Source organism: Rana temporaria, chromosome 9 (assembly GCF_905171775.1).
Source record: "Rana temporaria chromosome 9, aRanTem1.1, whole genome shotgun sequence".
NCBI lineage: Eukaryota > Metazoa > Chordata > Amphibia > Anura > Ranidae > Rana > Rana temporaria.
This window is the reverse complement of record NC_053497.1, coordinates 90,236,525-90,259,607: the sequence shown is the minus strand read 5'-3', so window position 1 is coordinate 90,259,607 and position 23,083 is coordinate 90,236,525. Positions and strand designations below refer to the sequence as shown.

Genomic DNA, 23,083 nt, shown 5'->3' with positions numbered 1-23,083 from the left:
GATTGTTTAGGAAAATAAGAAGTGTCCTCTTGTTATGCAGTTCTCCTGTGGTATCCCATGCTTCCCCTCAACCCATCCAAGTTTCTTTAGAAATAAAGGGCATAAAAGTTCTTCTGGACTTTTTTTGAGCCAGAGAATGTCTAGCTGCCTCTGCACTAACTCTGGGAAAGAACTGACTAACTGAAGGGGCTTCTACCGGGGTAGTGATGCAGATGTATGATACATTAAAGTATAACTAAAAGCAACAAAAAAAAAGATTTTTTTTTTGGAGTCGAGAGGGATTAGAATTCCCTTCAGTTTTTATTGATGTCTGTGCTCCTGTTAAGGAGATTACCCCTCGCTATTGGTCATGTTTACCATTATTATTGAAAGTGAAAGTAATAGAGGGTAAATCCTCCAATTGGGACACTAGTTCTAGTGAACTAGGGGTCTCCAAGGAATTTCCTTAATTTTCAGGGATTTTCTCTAACTTCCTGTTTGGCAAAGGAAGTCAAGGTAAATCTCTGCAATGGGACACAGATGGCAAAAAAAGAACCTGACAGGGGTTATAACTCTCCCCTACTCTATCCAAAATGGAAAAAAAAAGTTTTGCCTATAGTTTTGCTTTAGGGCCTGATATCAAGATCAATTATTCCTTTTATTAAGTCAATCTACATCCAGATTTAACCCACAACTACACCCAGTTTGCTGAAGCGCCAATTGAGCTGTGATAATCCTACTGTTCTAGTACTTAGTAGTTAGAGCATGCATAGTGACTAAAATTGTGGATTCCCTTTACATAGATGTAATTTAGTGTGCCCCATTAATCACTGTTCTGTATTAGTAAATGAGTTATGTATGCTGTAAGTATAGTACTTTATTTATTTAGTTCCAGTTAGAAATACCAGGACGTTGGTAAGCAAGATACGGCTTGTGACAATACCCTAAAGAGATGATTGTAGCCTGAGAACTGAAATGCAGAAGCAGATCATGTCTTGACATAATCACCTAAAACCGAATGGGCATAAATTGCAGTTGACAAATATAGTAAGATCTCTTTGTTTATATAACATTGTAGCGACAATACAGAATTATTTATTAGATGTTTAAGGAAAGGCCATTCTAGGTTAAAAGAAGCAAAGAGCTTTTAATTCAGTAACAGAAAAAGCAGCATCAAACATGGGAACATTGGGTTGGATTTTCACAGCTAATCAATATTGATTTCCCCTCCCCGCTGCATAAGTATAAAGATTTCCGTGGCTGGGTTTTTGCTTTTTAGCTACCACAGACTGTTCCTTAACATCTTAATTCTGAAAACCTCTTATACTTGTTATTTATATTTAGGGCTTTTTGTGTTACGCATGGGGTGCGGGGTTCAGGATTACATTCAGCACCAGGTCCAGGATTGCGTAATGCACAGGGTGCAAGGTTCAGGAGTGTGTTACACACAGGATGCAGGGTTCAGGAGTGTTTTATGCACAGGTTGCAGAGTCCAGGAGTGTGTTATGCACAAGGTGCAGGCTTCAGGAATGCATTAGATACAGTGTGAAGTGTACAGGAGTGCATTAGGTACAGTGTGCAGCGTACAGGAGTGCATTACACACAGTGTGCAGGGTTCAGGGGTGAGTGCATTACACACATGGTGCATGGTTCTGTACTGTACTACGTTCAGAGCTCAGGTTTCAGGATTGCGCTATGCAAAGAGTTCAGAGTTTAAGACTGGGCCTGATGAAGGAGCACACATGCTCCAAAGGCATGCACTGCTCGCTCCCCCCTGACCCCGGTGGGGCATCAGCGGCCAGCTCTGTGTGTACCCTAGTGTCCAGGTGCTGGGAGCCACCAGAACCACTGAAACCAACGGCTGCCCACACCAACACCGCAGCATGTCTTCCCTTCGAGTGGATGAACTGCAACTTTGCCACATGCGTTGATGTATCTGCAACACTGTGAGCTGCTTCATTTATACTTGTAATAACCGTTTTAGCACTGCTGCGCTTAGATAGCTCTGATCTTTTCTTCTCTCTTCAGAGTTTGAGACTGCGCTATGCACAGAGTTCAGGCATCAGGATTGTACTGAGTTCAGGACTGCGCTATGCAGATAGTTTAGAGGGCAGTATAGTGCAATGCACAGAGTTTAGAACTGCACTATGCACAGATCTCAGGGTTCAGCGTTTAGGATTGTGCTACAGTACAAACTCAGGATTGTGCTGTGCTTAGAGTTCAGGATTGTACCACACACACAGAGCTCAGGGTTCAGAGTACTATGCAGAGAGCTCAGGGTTTGGCTGCTTCTCAGCTCTGAGCTTTGCACCTCCTCTTCCACTGCCTGCCAACTACTCTATCAGTGCCCCACCACCTTCCATATGCTTACTTTGTAAAAAGCACAGCTTGGCTCCTCCCCTTCAGGCAAGAGGTGAGGATCACAGAAGCGGGCGCCAATAACACACTGCCCCCCCTCCTGGTCCAGTCTCAGGGCAGGGAAGGTTCTGTGAGAAACCTTTTTATCTTTAAAAGTGATAGTTTTAAGTGACGGGCCAAGGGGCCAGCACCAGAGTCTAAATAAAAACCCTGCTTATAATTACTCCAGATACCAACTGATTATCACAAGTACCTGAGTCTATTACATTAAAGTGTATGTAAACCCCAAATCGACCTTTACAATATGTGTTGGCATTATGCTTTACTGTATATGGTTTACTTAGGCCAATCAATTTTTGTGAAGCAACGTTTTTCCAATGGAGATTGCCAAGTCCTTGCAATTAGCAGCAGCTTTGTCAGCGATGTGAGCTTATTTAATTAGCTGCTGGACTTCCTATCTGATGGACTTTATTGGCAGCCCAATAAGACTTGATAGGCAGCCCCACAGCCAATTGAAGGAGCTCATGTTCTTGGAAGTGCTGCTATTTACAGAATCTCTGGGTAAAAAAATTGTGACAGATAAAAAAAAATATATATTTTGTAAAAAAAAAACTGTATACTATAAACTATGATGCCAAACATACCAGAACTCAGATTTTGGTTGTACATCCATTTTAAATACACTGATCTTCAATAATCAACTGACATACTGTAGCTCTCTAGACATTAAGGCCTCGTACACACGACCGTTTTCCTCAAAAGAATCCATCAAGAAACTTGGTGGCAGAGCTTTTTCGCAGAGGAAAACGGTCATGTGTATGCTTTTCAACGAGAAAACTGTCGAGGAACTCGACGAGAAAAAAAGAGAACAAGTTCTCTTTTTCCTCGACGGGAGTCTCAATTTCCTTGTCGTGTTCCTCGTCGGGCTGGTTTTCGACAGGAAACACGTTCCTGTGTATGCTTAGAAACCCGTGCATGCTCAAAATAAAGTATGAGACGGGAGCACACCTTCGGTAAAAGTAGCGTTTGTAATGGAGATAACACATTTGTCACGCTGTAACAGACTGAAAAGTGCAAATCATCTCTTACCAAACTTTTACTTAACACGCAGTAACATGAGATTAGCAAAAGCAGCACCAAGGGTTGTGCCAGTGGAATCGAACTTCCCCTGCCGTCGTATGTGTTGTACGTCACCGCGTTTGAGAATGAGGAGATTTGGTCTTGACAGTGTGTATGCAAAGAAAGCTTGTCAAGTTTCTCCACATGCCTGACAAGGAACTCGTCGAGGAAAACGATGTTTCATTTACAACGAGTTCCTCGGTCGTGTGTACGAGGCCTCACACTAGCATGGAGTCCTGAATCTCTTCATTCATTCTGTAAATTCTGACAGCAAAGGGTAACGTGAATATGTGACAGAGAACCTTTAGAAATAAATATTTGGAAGTATTTTTTAAACCTAGACAAATGATCTTCTGCCAGCTTACACAATGATGTTATCTGCCTGTCTGGGTTGAGTGTAGTTAAGCAGAATGATTTTACTAGGTGTATGACTAAAGGGGATTTCTATGGTGCTGAAACAAACATTTGAGAAAGAATGGCTTGCTGCTAATAGAAACATGCCAGCACAAAGTGCTCTGTCTCAATAAATAATCATATAAAATTAAAGACTGTTATAAATACCAAGACATGTTTTATAACATATGTAAAAATATGGATTCACAATTATGCAGATCAGTTCAAAAAACAGAGGATTTTGCAAGGGCATATCTTCAAAACTACATAAAACATATTGTACTTTCCCAAGTACAATGTACTCACTTCAATTTATTTAAAATGGACTGTATAAATTACAGTACAATGAAAAAAAGGACACTAAATTGTATTTGTCACTGGAGACCTAGTTTAATAAAAAAGGTAAATACACTAACAAATGTATCAGCCGCAACATGAACGTGTAGCAATAATCTCTCCACTGTGACAGCCACGTAACGCGTAAGGGAGGAGAGTCATTGGTGACGTCATCCCCGCTCGCGGCCGAGAGTGGAGAGATTATTGCTACACGTTCATGTTGCATCTGATACATTGTAAGTGTATTTACCTTTTTTATTAAACTTTATACTACGTTTTTACACTATAGAGTCCCCTCTGTTTTTACTTGCATTGAGAGCCATCCGCCCATTGTAGAACTGCAGCGCTGCTATTCAGGAGCCACTGTTGGTGTGGATATAGAGAGGCATATTAAAGGTTGCACTGTTATGCAGGAGCCATTGCCATTGGAGATCTAAAGAGGCTTATTTGCAAGCCAGCTGAGGTGAGAGGCTGGGGGAAACAGGGTCACACGGATTGGATCACTCTGCAATTGGAAATTGCTGTGGATTGGATTGAAGCACCATACATTTAGCAATTATTGTGGATAATGGAATAGCCTGCATGATATTGGACTTTGTACTGATTGTGCACACTCACATTTGCACTTATTTATTTTGCATGAAGAAATTGGTTTGCATGATGAGAATTTTATATTGCTGATTGCATGAATCATCATTCAGATTATTTAACCACTTGCTTACTGGGCACATAAACCCCCTTCGTTCCCAGGCGAAATCTCAGCGTCCGGCACTGCGTCGCTTTAACTGACAATTGCGCGGTCGTGCGACGTGGCTCCCAAACAAAATTGGCGTCCTTTTTTCCCCACAAATAGAGCTTTCTTTTGGTGGTATTTGATCACCTCTGCGGTTTTTATTTTTTGCGCTATAAACAAAAAAAGAGCAACAATTTAAAAAAAATATATATTTTTTTTACTTGTTGCTATAATAAATATCCCATTTTTTTTTTAAAAAACTATTTTTTTTCTCAGTTAAGGCCGATACGTATTTTTCGACGTATTTTTGTAAAAAAAAAATAAAAAATCGCAATAAGCGACTGGTTTGCGCAAAAGTTATAGCGCCTACAAAATGGGGAACAGAATTATGATTTTTTTTATTATTTTTTTTTTTACTATTATTTTTTTTTTATTGGGACTGGGATATTGCGGCGGATGTATCGGACACTTTTGACACAAATTTGGCACCATTCACATTTATACAGCGATCAGTGCTATAAAAATGCACGAATTACTGTATAAATGTGACTGGCAGTGAAGGGGTTAACACTAGGGGGTGAGGAAGGGGTTAAATGTGTAGCCTGGGTGTGTTATAACTGTGTGGGGGGAGAGGGGTGACTGGGGGAGGGGACCTATGCTGTGTCTCTATGTACAAGAGACACAGATCGGTCTCCTCTCCTCTGACAGCACGTGGAGCTCTGTGTTTACACACAGAGCTCCACGTCCCTGCTGTCACCTGCCGTGTCACCGACGATCGCGTGTACCCTGCGGACATCGCGGCCGCCAGGTACACGCATCGGGTCTTCGGCGATGCGTCGGGACAGTTTTTACCCGCCGCGCGCCACCCAGTGGCGCGCGCGGGTAATGAACATAAAGGCCGTTTTTAAACGGGCACTTGAGAGCCGCGCTGCGGACGTATTTCGTCTATAGCGCGGATCTCAAGTGGTTAATCTATTTATTATTTTCTCCATTAGACATTTATTTCTTATTTATTCTATCAGCGGACACCTGCCGCTGTTAGTAGTCTGTGGATTAACTTTATTTTTATGTATTTTTTTCTTGAACTGCACAATTGGATTGCTACACGTGCACTATTTATTTTGCATGGTTGAATTGTTTTGCATGAAGAAAGATATTTATTGAATTAATTATTTGTTCAGATTTTAGGATTTCACCATATCTATATTTTGGATTCGTTCACAAATTATTTATTCATTCATTATTGTGTGCATTAATCACATGCACTTGAGTATTGCAAAATTGATTGCACTTAGCACTTTAGTTAATTTGATATTATATTCTTAATAGCAAGCGTCTCAACATCCCCCACTTTTACATTTTGATTGGTGTGTGAACACTTTTATGGTTGTGGCGGCTGCTTTTTCATATTTATCCACGTTAGAAAGTGGTTCCTTAGAGTGTGGTTTGCGCATTAGTTCCCCCCTCATTTCATACCTTGTGATTTGTCACTAGGGATGAGCTTCGTGTTTGAGTCGAACCCATGTTCGACTCGAACATCGTATGTTCGATTGTTCGTCAAAATACGAACGTTACGGGCCGTTAGCGCCAAATTCGAGTGGCGCGTCACGGCCCAAAATTCACTTCAGCATTGCTGGCTGATGATTGGCCAAGCATCACAGCGTGCAAAAAACGGAGAGCCATAATTGGCCAAAGCCAGGGTGGCTTTGGCCAATTATGGCTCAGAAGGTTTAGTACACGCCCCACACTATAAAAGGACGCCTGCAGGTCGGCCTTGTGTAGTGTGTTGCGGCGGTGGTTAGAGATCTGTCTAAGAGAGAGAGAGAGAGTGTCTTTTTTTCTAGGTAGATAGAGCAGGCAGGCTAGTCAGTTAAAGTTACAGTGTGTAGAGGATATATATACATCCCAGGTGTTGTACATATATTTATACACTGTATAGTTTAGCTAGATCAGTTCTTCTTAATTTACTGGAAGGCAGTTGATTGTGCTAGCTGCAGTATTCTCACATGGTGTATTGCCTGTGTCCTCTGTAGTTTGCACCTAAAGCTACTTGGTGTGTACTGCACGTGTCCTCTGTAGTTTGCACCTAAAGCTACTTGGTGTGTACTGGCCGTGTCCTCTGTAGTTTGCATATAAAGCTACTTGGTGTGTACTGGCCGTGTCCTCTGTAGTTTGTACCTAAAGCTACTTGGTGCATATTGTCCGTGTCCTCTGTAGTTTGCACCTAAAGATACTTGGTGTGTATTGCATGTGTCCATTGTAGTTTGCACCTAAAGCTACTTGGTGTGTACTGCCCGTGTCCTCTGCAGTTTGCACCTAAAGCTACGAGGTGTGTGTACTGCCTTTGTCCTCTGCAGGCCATTAGTATGTCTGGAAGGACAACAAGGAGAGGCAGAGAGTCACGAGGGCAAGCAGGCTCTGCGTCTAGAGGCAACAGTGCTGGTCGTGGACACAGTGCATCCTCATCAGCATGTGGTCGTTGGACACGCTCGTCCTTGTTTTCGGCAGCTGGCCGTGTTGAGCCGCAACATGCCGAAGACTTGGTAAAGTGGATGACCAAGCCGTCCTCATCCTCCTCATCCTCTCTCACCCAGGCTCAGGGTACTTGGTCTGGAAAAGTAGCTGCCAAGGTATCCTCTTCCCTCTGCTCAATGGCATCACTCACTCCTTCCCTAGCCCCACCATGTCCTCCTGAGGAGTCCCCCAAACTGTTTGACCACAGTGTTGGGTACATGCTGCATGAGGATGCGCAGCATTTTGAAGGCTCCGATGATGGTACACAGATAGAGGAAGGCAGTACCGTGAGCCCAGAGAGAGGGGGTGCCCAAGAAGGACAGCAATCTGGCAGTCATATTCCCCCCAGCTGCAGCATACTGCCAGGTTTTCTACAGTGATGAGGAGGGAGGGGATTATGGGGTCACTGACTCTACGTGGCTGCCTGATAGGAGAGAGGAGGAGGAGGAGAAGGAGGAGGCACAGGCACATCTCCAACGAGGCAGGATGCCCTCCAGGGGCCAGCTTAAGGGAAGCACACCGACTTCATCACAACGCAGAGCTACGCATGTGCAGGGCGCTGCTGTCTCTCAGCGTTATTCCAAAAGTTCTTTGGTGTGGGCCTTTTTTGAGACGAGTGCATCAGATCGCACCACTGCTATTTGCAACATATGTCTCAAGCGTATCTCGCGTGGCCAAAATATCACCGTCTTGGGCACCACATGCTTGACCAGACATATGTCGACCTGCCATGCAGTTCGTTGGCAAGCGTACCTCAAAGACCCACACCAAAGAACAAAGCGGACCTCCCTTTGCCCCTCATCAGCTGGGATCTCCAACCCCACTATACCCTCAGTCCTCTCTGAAGCCTTACAGCACCCCTTTGTATGTAGAAATTGCAATGAATGGATCCACAACTCTGAACATTTAATGATTTACTGAAAAGGACTTTATTCTGTGTGTTTTTGTGAAAGCGCTGCACTTATATTTACATTACAGAGAATATTTATTGTTTTTAAAGGTGCCAACTCCAGAGCTGTCATCCTTATCTTTCCTTCACTGGCCAAGAAAAAACATGTGTGGCAGTAGTGAAGCCAAGATCACAATGCAGCATGAACCTTCAAAAACAAGTCAGCAATGGCAGTTACCACATCTAGCCTCTCCAAAAAGCTGACTACACATAGGAATCTAATTTTTTATTGTGCTTTAAAAAAAAAGGGCAAAACATTGATGGCACATCATTCAGTATTTTTTTTTAATACATGGAGTATATATCACATGATCAACAACATTTACCAGTGTCTGGCCAGACTCTTATGTTCCTTCACTGCAACTACTACCATTTATCTAAACATCTGAATAAAGGCACAATTTGTACACTTAATAATCTATTTAGAAAACTTCATGTAAACATTCAAAAGGAAAAAAAGTAGATATGACATTGGACTGGAATATTTTCAACTTCTTTGTGTCCTGATTGGTTGTGTTAGGTAGTGGATGCACTTTATTTATACCTTCAGATTTATAAATCACAATCAATCAGAATATAAATCAGAAGAAATACAAATTTCCTGTGCTAGTTATCAAACAATATACTATATATTTAGTACATTAAATGCTACTGAAAATAACTTAACAAAACCTTAATAGCATAAAATATATACAATATTTTATATATTTAATATATAATAATCTAATAATCAAAACATTTGACAAATTGCAGTAAAATCAAATTTTTGTGTATATTTCTTGCACAGCAGATTCTAATTTGTCTTCTTAGAGATGTTTCAGTCAGTGTGTTCTTTGCACTTATCACATTTTCAATCATGTTTAGATATTTTTCTCTAACCAGACTGCACATCCAGAACCACTTAACTCTTTTTTTTTTTTTTTTTTTTTAAATACTGTTTTAACCTATGCAGTGGACTGTTCATGTAGAAGACCACCCAGCAGGTTAAAACGTTTCCTTTGTTAACTTTTGAAAAACACAATTACGGACCAATTATGTGCAACCACTGTCTTCACTCAGACACTTGGCAAAGCTACTTGCATTTAAAAGTAACCGCATTTGTGGATCATCTGCTTCAGGTATGAAGTATAGTTACACAGTCCATTTATATACAGACAGTGGGCACTTCCACATTATCTGACAAAGTTATTTCAAATAAAAAAAGGAAAACTCTTATGCCGCATACACGCGATCTGGCTTTTGCCCGGCCAAAATCACATCGGAATTCCGACAGAATTCCATCAGAGAAAAATAGAACATGTTCAATATCTAAACTCCGATGGAATTCCTCAGAATTTCCGATAAAAAAACTCCTATGGGACTACACATGATCGGAATATCCAATGGAAAAAGTCTGCTGGACTTTTTCCATCGGAAATTCCGATCATGTGTACACGGCATTAGGCCTACTTTTTGCAGCTACAGGATTTGTATTTATTTTTTTACACAATCAAACTCTCTCTATTCCCTAGAGTCACTAGATTAGACTACAAAGCTAAGATGGTAAGAAGCTCAGAAGTTTTTTGTTTCACCTGTACTGTAAGGTTGGCCATAGATGGTGCATATTACTTCACATGATGCAGGAATGAAATTTGCATGATTCTCCCATCAGCAGAGACAGTGCTGACAGTGGAATCTCTCCTGCCAAGACATTGTCTTCTCCCAGCGGGGACGGGCAGGGAAAGCAGTCCCTGCCGGAAGAAGACAGTGATTATTGCTAGTGGCAGTCTGGTTCTACCCAAATTGATCAATCGATCAGCTTGGTACACTCAGCCTGCCCATTAATGGCTCAAATCTCAGCCGATTCCTCCTGAAGTGGCTGAGATTCGAACCGTGTATGGCCGGTCTAAGGTAATATTTTTGTCAATCTATAGACTAGTGGTTTCAACAAAGTTATGTTTATAGCCAGCATAGTCACTCCCAGATTAAGCAAAAGTCAAGCTTAGGCATTCTATACAAGGCCTGATGTCTCAATGTGAAGCACAAATTTTGAAATATCTGGACTACTGGATGCCGCCAACATATTCCTGACTAACATTACTAACATTCTACAAGTGTCGTAAAGATGAAAGTGTTGTAAAGGGATCCTTTCTTTCCTATGTAAAGGGAACACTTGCTACACAATAACAGAAATTATACAGTGCCTTGAAAAAGTATTGACACCACATTCCACAATTTGTTACAATCAAAAACGCAAATGTATTTTATTGGGATTTTAAGTCATAGATCAACACAAAGTGGCACATAATTGTAAAGTGGAAGGAAAATGATAAATGTTTTTTAAAATGTTTTACAAATAAATATCTGAAAAGTGTGGCCTGCATTTGTATTCAAAACCCTTTAATCTGATTCTCCTTATCAAAATCCAGTGGAATCGATTGCCTTCAGAAGTCACCTAATTATTAAAAAAAAGTCCACCTGTGTGTAATTTAATCTCAGTATAAATAAAGATGTTCTGTGAAGCCCCCAGAGGTTTGTTAGAGAACCTTAGTGAACAAACAGCATCGTGAAGGTCAAAAAACACACCAGACAGGTCAGGTTGTGGAGAAGTTTAAAGCAGAGTTAGGTTTTAAACAAATATCCCAAGCTTTGAATATCTCACTGAGCACTGTTCAATCCATCATCCAAAAACAGAAAGAGTATGACACAACTAAAAACCTACAAAGACATGGCTGTCCACCTAAACTGACACCCCGGGCAAGGAGAGCATTCATCAGAGAAGCAGCCCAGAGGCCCATGGTAACTCTGGAGGAGCTGCAGCTAGCCATAGCTCAGGTGGGAGAATGTGTCCACAAGACTACTATCAGTTGTGCACTCCACAAATCTGGCCTTTGTGGAAGAGTGGCAAGAAGAAAGCCATTGTTGAAAAAAAGCCATAAGAAGTCCCATTTGCAGTTTGCGAGAAGCCATCTAGTGGACACAGCAAACATGGAAGAACGTGCTCTGGTCAGATGAGACCAAAACAAAACTTGTTGGCCTAAAAGCAAAACGATGTGTGTGGCGAAAAACGAATACTGCACATCCCCCTATACACACCATCCCCACCGTGGAACATGGTGGTGGCAAGATCATGTTGTGGGATGCCTTTCTTCAGCAGGGACAGAAAGATGGATGGAGCCAAATAGAGGGCAATCTTAGAAGAAAACCTCTAAAAGTCTGTAAAAGACTTGAGACTGGGGTGGAAGTTCACCTTCCAGCAGGACAACGAACCTAAGCATACAGCCAGAGCTACAGTGGAATGGTTTAGATCAAAGCATATTCATGTGCAAATTTGGCGTGATAGATGTCAACGGAAACATGCAGAAAACTCATGTACATGCGATTCTTATGTGATTTGAAAAGCAATTTAGTTTTTTTTAACACACAAATCTCCTCCCAGACAAATTCTTGGTCCCTCAAAAAAGTAGTAGAAGTAGCAGTAGCAGTAATAGTAGTATAAAATCACACAGCCATAAAATTATGAAAAGAATGCACATGCTTAAAATCGCAAAGAAGTTGCACTACATAATTGTACTTGAAATCAGATTAAAATCGCATCACACTAGTGTAAATCAGGCCTAATAAATTTGGCTTACGTGAATCAGACTCTTGTAAGCTTCTACAGTTCCAAAAAATATATAAACTATTGCTTGCACCATTTAGCAGGCTGAAATCTGTCTAAAAACATAGGTTTTTAATAAATTGGTAACTGGACAACTTAAGATCTCACATTTACCAGCAGGCAAATGAATATGAAGACCACTGCTTATTGTTTTTAAGGACTGAGGGACCGGATGCAGCTGAGTAAGAGTCCTAAGTAAGTAAAAAAATCCCCTTTAAGTAAGAGACCAGTGTGCTCAGTAACACATCAAGCATGACATTTTAGTGGTAGTGGAAGTAGGCATTAGTGTCAGTTAACACATACTTAATCCTAGCTGAGCTACTGACATACTGCTATCATGGGTTACTTGCAAATGGCATTGGTTGCAGCACTATGGTCGAGTGCACGTAAAGGATGAGCATCACTAAAAAAAAAATTGTGAAGCAATTAAAGCATGTTTTGACAAAATTGACATTCTAGTGAAAGGATGTGTTATCTATTCTATTACTGACCATTCATTCCTAAATTGCCTGCAGTGACATCTACAGTGGGGATCGAAAGTTTGGGCACCCCAGGTAAAAATGTGTATTAATGTGCATAACGAAGCCAAGGAAAGATGGAAAAATCTCCAAAAGGCATCAAATTACAGATTATACATTCTTATAATATGTCAAAAGTTAGATTTTATTTCCATCATTTACACTTTCAAAATTACAGAAAACAAAAAAATGGCGTCTGCAAAAGTTTGGGCACCCTGCAGAGTTAATATCTTGTACTGCCCCCTTTGGCAAGTATCACAGCTTGTAAACGCTTTTTCTTTCGATTCTTGTTTGAGGTATCTTTGCCCATTCTTCCTTACAAAAGTCTTCCAGTTCTTTGAGATTTCTGGGCTGTCTGTCACGCACTGCTCTTTTAAGGTCTATCCATAGATTTTCAATTATGTTGAGGTCAGGAGATTGTGAAGGCCATGGCAAAACCTTCAGTTTACGCCTCTTGATGTAATCCCCCATGGATTTTGAGGTGTGTTTAGGATCATTATCCATTTGTAGAAGCCACCCTCTCTTTAACTTCAGCTTTTTCACAGATGGCATCAAGTTACCATCCAAAATTTGCTGAAATTTTATTGAATCCATTTTTCCTTCTACTCGTGAAATGTTCCCTGTGCCACTGGCTGCAATACAACCCCAAAGCATGATTGATCCACCCCCATGCTTAACAGTTGGACAGAGATTATTTTCATTAAATTTTGTGCCCTTTCTTCTCAAAACGTACCTTTGCTCATTCCGGCCAAAAAGTTCAATTTAATCGGTCCACAGAACTTGTTTCCAAAATGCAACAAGCTTGTCTATATGTTCATTTGCAAAGTTCAAACACTGATTTTTTGTGGTGAAAACGTAGAAGAGGTTTTCTTCTGATGACTCTTCCATGAAGACCATATTTGTACAAGTATCTCTTTATAGTGGAATAGTGTACCACAACTCCAGTGTCTGCCAGATCTTTCTGGAGGGATCGTGCAGTCAAACATGGGTTTTGAATTGCTTTTCTCACAATCCTGCGAGCTGTTCTGTCTGATATTTTTCTTGGTCTTCCAGATCTTGCTTTAACTTCCACTGTTCCTGATGACTGCCATTTCTTAATTACATTCCGAACAGAGCATATTGACATCTGAAAACGCTTTGCTATCTTCTTATAGCCTTCTCCAGCTTTGTGAGCATCAACTATTTTCAGTTTCAGTTTTCTAGACAACTGCTTAGAAGAACCCATGGTGCTGATTGTTGGGGCAAGGTCAGATGAGTCTGGGCATTTAAAACCTTTGAGATTGACATCACCTGGTCTTCCCAGATGATGATTGAGAACAATCCATGACACTGGCAGGTCTCAGCTTTGCAAAGGGGGCAGTGCATGCTATAAATTCTGCAGGGTGCCCAAACTTTTGCAGACGCCATTTTTTTGTTTTCTGTCATTCTGAAGGTGTAAATGATGGAAATAAAATCTAACTTTTTTTGACATATTATAAGAATGTCTAATCTGTAATTTGATGCCTTTTGGAGATTTTTCAATCTTTTCTTTGGCTTTGTTATGCACATTAATACAAATTTTTACCTGGGGTGCCCAAACCTTCGATCCCCACTGTATATTACACTGTAATACATGTAACTGCACTGAAAGGCAAATATACTGCATGTATATATAATATATATATATATATATATATATATATATATATATATATATATATATAAACAGTATCTCACAAAAGTGTGTACACCCCTCACATTTTTGTAAATATTTAATTACCGGTATATATTTTCATGCTACAATGTAGTGAGTGTACAGCTTGTATAACAGCGTAAATTTGCTGTCCCCTCTAAATAACTCAACACACAGACATTAATGTCTAAACCGCTGGCAACAAAAGTGAGTACACCCCCAAGTGAAAATGTCAAAATTGGGCCTAATTAGCCATTTCCCCCCCCCCCCCCCGGTGCCCTGTGACTCATTAGTGTGTGGGCACCCCACTCCCAGATGTTTGACTTGATGCACCATACCAAAAAGTGACTGCAGTCAGAGACTTTGTTAGGCCCCAAGATTGTGGAGCGTGAGGTCATGGACAGTTACTTGTGTGTGCTCCCTGCCACTTTAAGGAAGTCGTCAACCATGGGGACCCTAAGTCTTCAAACCAGCTGGTGGACCTGATGGAAAGATATGCGGCTGCAGAGGACTTGTTGAACCCATCTGTGACCCAGCCCAATGTATCTAGGGGTGACTACGACTGTGGCTACAGATAGGGAGACTATGGGCTCAGGACCTGGAGACTGGCCAAATAGGTCAGGAAGGTCTCTGAGGCCGTTTAGAGGACTGGATACAGAACACATCAAATATTACCTCTGTCATGCATTAGGTCATATTGCTGCTAAATGTTCCCTAAATGATGAACCAATGCAATGTGAGAATGCTTATTTGAAAAAGGTTATTGTGTAAATCCTGCAAAGTTACACCCTAGCACTATTGGGGTTATTTGCATACATGGAGACAAATGTGACTACCAGACTGCTGTGGTTGATGTTGATACCCCTTGGGGCATGGTGACACATTCAGTGGGGTGGTACCCTCACTGCTTCATGAAGCCGTAGTGGAGAGAGATTTTCCACACTTTTTGAGTTTATTGGGGGGAAAAAAGGAGTCAGAAGGACAGAGCTCCCCCTGCTGATGAAATACCTGAACTCACTTCAGACCCTTTTGATTACAAAATTGAAAGGGAAACTGTTGGTGTGTCGAAGGAAGGGGTAGATCCTTTTGCTTTTTCTGTAATTGCTGGGGAGCAGGAGGGGCTGGAAACCTGCCCCCAGATTGAGGATATTGAACAAGAAATTATCACTGACTCCAATAGCGAGAGTGGGCAGAATGTGGTGCCTGACTTAGAAGTCAGGAAAGATGATTTTTATATGGAACAACTAAGAGACACCACACTCAATAGGGCCAGAGAAACTATTAAAATGATGGATGGGGAACCCGTTGAACCTAATGTAGGCGTGTCTTTTCCCTACATGGCTCCTAAGAACAACTTGGTGTATCAGGTGAAGCAAGGGGAGGAGGAGGTAGAGCAGCTTGTGGTTCCCTAACCCTATCGCCAGATGGTATTAGATTTAGCCCATGGTCATGTAATGGGTGGACATCTGGGTAAAGAGTAAAGGAGCAAATAACCCAGAGATTATTTTGGCCTGGATTACATGCAGATGTCAAAGAAAATTGTGAGTCATGTTCAGAATGTCAGTATTCTGCACCATCTCCCCATTTTTGCAGTCCCCTGGTACCGTTACCAATAATTGAAGTGCCTTTTGAAAGAATTGGCATGGATCTGGTGGGACCAGTAGTAAAGTCTGCCCGGGACCACCACAACACACTGGTAATACTGAACTATGCCACATGGTATCCCGAAGCCATTCCCTTGCGTAATACCTCAGCTAAAACTATTGCCAAAGAGCTTGTCCAGGTATTTAGTCATGTGGGTATTCCAACAGATATGTTAACGGATTAAGGCACACCATTTATGTGCAGAGTCACTAAAGAATTGTGTAATCTCCGTACCTTTGTCTACCACCCCCAAACTGATAGTCTTGTGGAGAGATTTAACAAAACGCTAGAAAACGTTAAAAAAGTTGGTGGACAAAGATGGGAAAAATTTGGATTTTTTGCTGCCATACCTCATGTTTGCCATACGAGAGGTACCTCAGGCATCTACATGGTATTCCCTTTTTAAACTACTGTATGGTAGACATCCCAGGGAATTGCTAGATGTCGCAAAAGAAACGTGGGAGGGAGAGTCTTTTGCCTTATAGAAGCGTCATCGAGCATATCTCACTGATGCAAGATAGAATCACAGCTGTCATGTCGCTTGTACGGGAACATATGGAGCAAGCACAGGAGGCCCAGAGAAGGGTTTATAATTGGGGTGCCAAGACCCAAACCTTTAACCCTGGTGATAGAGTGCTGGTACTAGTCCCCACAGTTGACCTGTTCCTAGCAAAGTGGCAAGGTCCCTTTGAAATTATGGAAAGAGTAGGGGAAGTAAACTACAAAGTTTTCCAGCCAAGAAAAAGGAAACCAGAGCAAATCTCTTGAAACCTTGGAAGGACAGAGAGACTTTACTGGCAGTTCCAAAACCACAAAAGGACATGTCCCCTGGGACACCTAAGGTACCCATAACTGAAACCTTGTGAGTGGTACAACAGAAGGACGTTAAAGAGTTTGTGAGTACAAATAGAGACTTTTTCTCTCACTTGCCCAGACTGATCACAGTTTTACAGCATGACATAATTATGGAACCAGGCACCCGTGTAAATGTAAAGCCCTATAGACTACCCGAAGATAGGGGAGAAGCAGTTGCACATTCGTGTGACAAGGTGGTCTCTGGCTCTTCAAGCATTTAAGTTTGACAGTGGCGCATAGAGCTTGGTAACTTCAGAATAATGCAGATGCCCTTTCTCAAGTTCATTGTCTGGTTGGAACAGTTGCTCACCTGCAGGGGCTTGAGCAGGGGGGGGGGGTATATGAGACATTATGAAAAGTGAGGTGATTGATGGACGTTATGTTTCACCTCACATGCGTTCATTTGCAGAAAACTAAGGTGCAATCCGGTCCGGGTTTTACCAGCCACCTTGGCAGGCTTGGTTCCAGATGAGATTTTGCGGTCCACTTGTGTCCACAAGTGGTATAAATAAAGCAGGACTAGAGCAAAGGATGGCTCTTGACCTGGGACTCAGGAAGCAAAAAACCTGAGAGAGCTGCTTATGTGAAGTTCTTTTTGTGAAAGAAAGAAACGATTTGCATTATCTTTGTTTTGAGGGTGACTGGGAGATTCACATGTGAATTAGGAACCGCCAATGTTTAGTTAGTGCCTGGATAAAAAGGATTAATTTTCTGTTTTTGTTTGTGTCATTTTCATGCAACCTTTTAAAATAAAGTCAGATTTTAAGAAACCTGCTGTTTGAACTACCTTTTTCCCAAGGTAATCCCCTTTGAGCTAACTCCTGACAATATATAAATATCTCTAAACATTGTTGCACTTAAACCGCATGTCATGTCCTAATGAGAACACAAACCAATAATTTGTCTCTCACACAATTATAATGGGAATGGGGATAATTGGTGGTTATCCCTTCCCTTTTTCCCTCTAAATGAGGAATTTTGTAACATGAAACAAATTCCTTTCATTTTTGTCTATGGAATTGTAAATCTTTAAGCTCAGACTGGTAAAGAACCATTTACCATTAATCAGATTAAGGGGTGGGGGCTGGTTATGGGAGTGAATCTTTGTTGAATGTGCAATTTCTACAATTGTGCAGACATTACTAGAAAAGTGAAATTGTAAGAAACATTTCGTTTTGGCTTCATTAATTTTAATGTGTGGACAGATATCGAAATATTAGTAAAGAAAGGCTAAATGTCCACTTTTCAATTATATCATTTTAGAAAAATGTTTGTGTTTGAAGATGTAATTATTTGACTAAGTAGTACTTGATATAGGAAGTTATGCTACTGCTGGATGTAATTAAAAAAGTGTTTTAGGATTAAGGACAGAAGTAATTAAGGACCATGCAAGCAAGGGAGAAATAATATGGTTACCAATTTGACTGCAGATGTAGATGCACTCTGGTTCTCAGATGGATTGTAAAAACAGACCAAATCTTTGTGACATCCCAACAAAAGGGGATGCCAACAGCTTTTAGTTCAATGTCAACACTCCTAAAGCCAGTTGAAACAGCCATGCCAAGGCCTGAATGGAGAAAAGGCAGATATGTGAGGCCTGATCGGTCGAGCTTACAGACAGCAGCTGCTGAGCTCTCACTTGAACCCGAGCTGTAATAAGCCATTGTTTGTCAATCATAAAAAAATAAAAATGATATCAGATCACTTAATGCCATGCTGATTTTATTCATTTGATCCATCAACACATTTACAGGAATTGGACACACAGCAGATGTTCCAGATATCTCTTTACTGAACATCGATTTTCCTTTTTGCTGGCATGCCAACTGGGAACAGCTCTTCTATGAGAACATGTTTTATCATGCCAAAAATGTTGTATCCTAACTTAACCATCATCTTGGATTCCAAATTGACTCTGGACACTCAGGTGAGTGGAGTAGTGAGTTCATGCCACCTCCACCTAAAGCTCCTGCGGGCCCTTTTCTGCTATCTGGATGATGACTCGGATAAGATTGCTCTGATCCATGCAACTATTACCAGTTGGTTGGACTACTGTAATGCTTTGTACCTTGGCCTACCTAAAAAGATCATGCATAGACTCCAACTAATTCAGAACACTGCAGCAAGGTTACTTAAGAGTGCTGGTAGGAGAAATCATATCACCCCAATTTTAAATACTTTGCATTGGTTGCCCGTCCGTGAGCGAGTTCTGTTTGAGATTGGCTGTTTTATGCATAGGATAGTTCATGGAGGTGGACCAGAGTACCTCCGGAAAAAATTCACACGATATGCTATTAGTAAAGCACTACATTCAGCGGGACAACCGAATGTCGTTGTCCCTAGGGTGAAGAAACAGAGATGAGGAGGACGTGCTTTCTCTGTGCAGGGGGGTCCTAAAAAACACCACCCATTAGCTAAGCTTCAGGAAGAGTTTGAAGACCTTGCTCTTCCAGAAGTGTTATGGGGGGCTTATAAGTCACTGCATCCTGGCCAGTAAGGGAGCTAGATTAAGAAGATCAGAATCTCCCTGCTCATTATAGTCATACGCATCGAGGCCCATGGGTAAGACTGTGTTTATAAGCATTTTTTAATAATAATAACCAAATGGATCATATCTATAAGTTTAATTTCTAACTTCAATGACAAATTTGACAACTACAGTACATTGCCACTCAGTATAGCATAGAGAAGCAATGCGCATTTTAGGACCATCCATCTCTCATGGGATGAACTCAATTGCATCAAATGTCTACATGGGTTAAACTTTTAAATTAAATCCCCACTCCACAGTTTTGAGTTGAGAGGAATGTGGTTATAGTAATATGGTGATATTACTTATCCCTATGCCCCTAAACAGGACCTGGAGGAGAACATAAAAAAACAAGGTCTTCGTGGTAAATTATTGGATTGGGGACACAGAAGTATGTACCTTTATAGCATCAATCTTACAACCATCACAAGTCAAAACTCTTAGGTTGACATCAACAATATATTACCGGATCTTCTCCTGTAGGACTTAAGGTTCAGGTTAATTACTCCATGAAGTGCTAAAGATGAACATATAGCTGATATCTTCATCCTTCACCACCTACCATGCGATCTAGCCCAGGGTAGGTCACACACAATGCTTTATACTCATAGCATACAGTACAGAATAACACAGTATATAATACAATATATAATATACACAGTATATAATACAATATAGAATGCTCTTAATGTACAGTTTATAAGATGAAAGAAGTGTGGTTTGTGTAAAATATGGAGGGGATTTTACGTGTATTTTTGTCATAATGTTCTACTGAGTACTTGATCCATATGTTCAGTACACCTAAGTTTGATGGTTTTGAAGGCTTTTTTGCATGTGTCACAACTAGATTGTAAGCAAACATACAAAATTGTTCCAGATCTAATGCAATGAGTGAATCTAGTACATAGTAAATAATCTGATGTTTTCTGGTGAACAATTGGCAACTAAATGTCCTGAATAAATACCTGCAGGGTCACCATGTCCAAAAAAACATCTAATTAATGAATCCAGACTTCTTGGATTCATAAACCACACAAGCATCTACTGCCTGTGAAATCTAAACACATACTATATGCAAATGAAATAAAAAAAATTGATTTTTATAATTTGCCCGGTTCTCCATATCTCTTACTAAATACGCTCATCTCTACTCTCCAATACATTAGGGATTCTGGGCAGCTTATATGAACTTCTACAGCCAGGAAGGCTCATTAAATCAGTATTATATCCCGCTTTAACAACCTGATCAAACAGTAAAGATAAACTGCTCTTAGTTATTGAAAAAACAGCTGGACTTAAACATGTGTTTGCCAGCATGACAGCTACAAAGGGGCTGACAAAAGCCAAAGTCTTGCAGGTCTTGTGTTAGGTCAGCAGGCTGTGTGGATCCACAGCTGCTCTCCATCTTGCACAGATGCATGATGTTACTGTACTCATGTTTCTCCAGATGTACTTTATGAAACAGGGGAAGAGATAAGAGTAAGAATCAAATGTTTCCATTCAACATGGAAAGAAAAAAAAATGGCTTACCCGGGCTCCTTTCTCTGGAAAGCATTTGCAGCCCCCGCTGCAATCTCGTCCTGCACATGGCCCCTGATAGTTCTTCTTCCCTCCCTGAGAAAAGGAAACATAAATATGAGATCATTTATGGCTCCCACAAACCTTGAATAAATAGATTACCAGCTACATTAATAACTGTTTCCCTTCATTCTGACAGTGATGTGCTGAACTGTAATCACCCCTGACAAGTGTTTGGTAACATATGACATAAGGATATATAGACTTCAGCCTCCCAAGCTGTGTTTTTACGGAATGTTTACTCCTCCCTAATGTATATACAGATATGTGACATTTGTAGGACAGTTTATTCACAAATCTTAAAAAAAAGGGGATGCGACTTCAATTTTTCTACAGCTGGCCTGGGGGTATGTAGTATAAAATTGGAGTAAAAGGGAGACCATGTAGGGCTGCCTTTTTCATCGTTTTAACAGGTGGCTTTTGTAACCCATATAAAAAGCCTAATATAAATATTTCACAGCTCTCAGTTAGCCAGTGGGAGGTCCAGAAACCGTTTTGAATTTTATCACAACTGGAATTTGGTACTACAAGTCTACAGGCCGAGTGAACAGTTTCTAAGGGTTTAGTTTAAACATTTGTTAATTGGTATCTCCAGATGAGATTTTTTTTTATTCTTCTGGGACCACCTAATCATAACTTTAAAATTGCACAAATTACTCTGAGGCCTCGTACACACGACCGAGTTTCTCGGCAAAAACCAGCAAGAGAATTTTTTTTGCCGAGGAAACCGGTCGTGTGTACATTTTTGTCGAGGAAACTGTCGAGAAACTCGACGAGCCAAAAAGAGAGGATGTTCTCTATTTCCTTGACGGGAATGGAGAAAATTGGCTTGTCGAGTTTCTCGACAGCCTAACAAGGAACTCGACGAGGAAAACGATGTGTTTCGCCCGTCGAGTTCCTTGGTCGTGTGTACAAGGCTTCACTCTGGAGCATAGCCCTGTCCCTGCCTCAGTTCCTGTTAGCTATGTGGGCTCATTTAGACTGGTGAAGGTCATATTGTAGCTAGATTTGGGGGGCTGAAAGTGCAAATGCTCAGCAGGCAATTGCACAGAACACAAATTTACACAATTGATGCAGCGAGGTGTAATGTTTCTTATTAAAATGCTGGACCTGATCATTTTAAAAACGCTTCCGCCAAATTTAGTCTTTAATAACAATAGTTACAGAACACAGGTAGGTATGAAAATGCGACAAGATTTGATAAAAACCCTTCCAATATACAGATGACCTGGCAGTCAAACCTTCAGACATCTTAGGCTTGTGGGATATACAGATACATCCACACACATGAATATACAAAATCGTATTTCAATAAAGCCAGACATACATGAATTGAAATGCTGAACCGGCTGAGACTTGATCCATCTATGGGCAGGCTGATTGTATCCAAGTCGATCCATTGATCGACTCGGGTACAACCACCCTGCCGGATTTTTTACATGCACTGGCTGGAAGGGATCCCTGCGGCCACCCCCCTCCACCAGCAGAACACAATAGCACTGCTCTCAGCTGGTCCCTGCTGAACTGACCAAATTTCAACTTATGTATGGCCAGTTTATGGTTTGCGATACACTTTAACCACATCTTGGGAATGCCTGGGTGTCCAACAAATAGCTTTTGTGCACACAGGAGGTGTCATTCACAAACTCATATTTTTATATGCTGCCTGTTAATGCAGAGAATGATGGTAATTAATACCGCGTTGGCATGCATGAATGCTTTTATATTTTTTAGTACAATAAGAGCCATGTTGGCTATTGCAGTCCATTCAACAGCTATAAGACCTAGCAGCACAAGAGCCCAGGGCTTCCTGGTTGCATAATAATTTCTCCAGCCAAAAACAGAGATGATTTAATTATTTAAGATAAAATCAGTGCTGCACTATGACCAATTTGATGTCAGTAGTATGATTATCTTCAGCATTTGGAGAGTGGGGAGAGGTTTTGGAAATAATTTAGCTGTCTCTAATTTTTTTTTTAAGTGGAAAAGATGACCATGTATCTATAAGCTCTTATAACAGAAGAGTTCAAGCTGTAATGGTTTAACATAACAAGAATGGAAGCTACTATGTCCTGTCATGTCTTGCTGGTTCTGTGCCTTTAGGCACCTCAGATTTTTAACCAGATGTAGAATGATGTATTGCGCACATTCTTTTATTTTTTCCTTAAGGGAAATAATAGACATTTTATTATAGGAGAAATAGATACTATTTCATTATCGCCACTACAGAGACAAATCACTAATGTTAATAGTACCAGTAATGGT

The 23,083-nt window shown here is 40.9% G+C and overlaps 1 protein-coding gene across 2 annotated transcripts in view; it reads right to left on the bottom strand.

Moving 5' to 3' along the window:
* Positions 1–23,083, bottom strand: part of COL4A6 (collagen type IV alpha 6 chain) — a 294,723-nt gene that overhangs the window by 157,411 nt on the left and 114,229 nt on the right. For both annotated transcript variants that reach the window (XM_040323905.1, XM_040323906.1), the window contains exon 4: positions 20,771–20,854. In XM_040323905.1, coding sequence (XP_040179839.1) covers positions 20,771–20,854 — 84 coding nt within the window. The remainder of the gene's footprint in view (positions 1–20,770; positions 20,855–23,083) is intronic.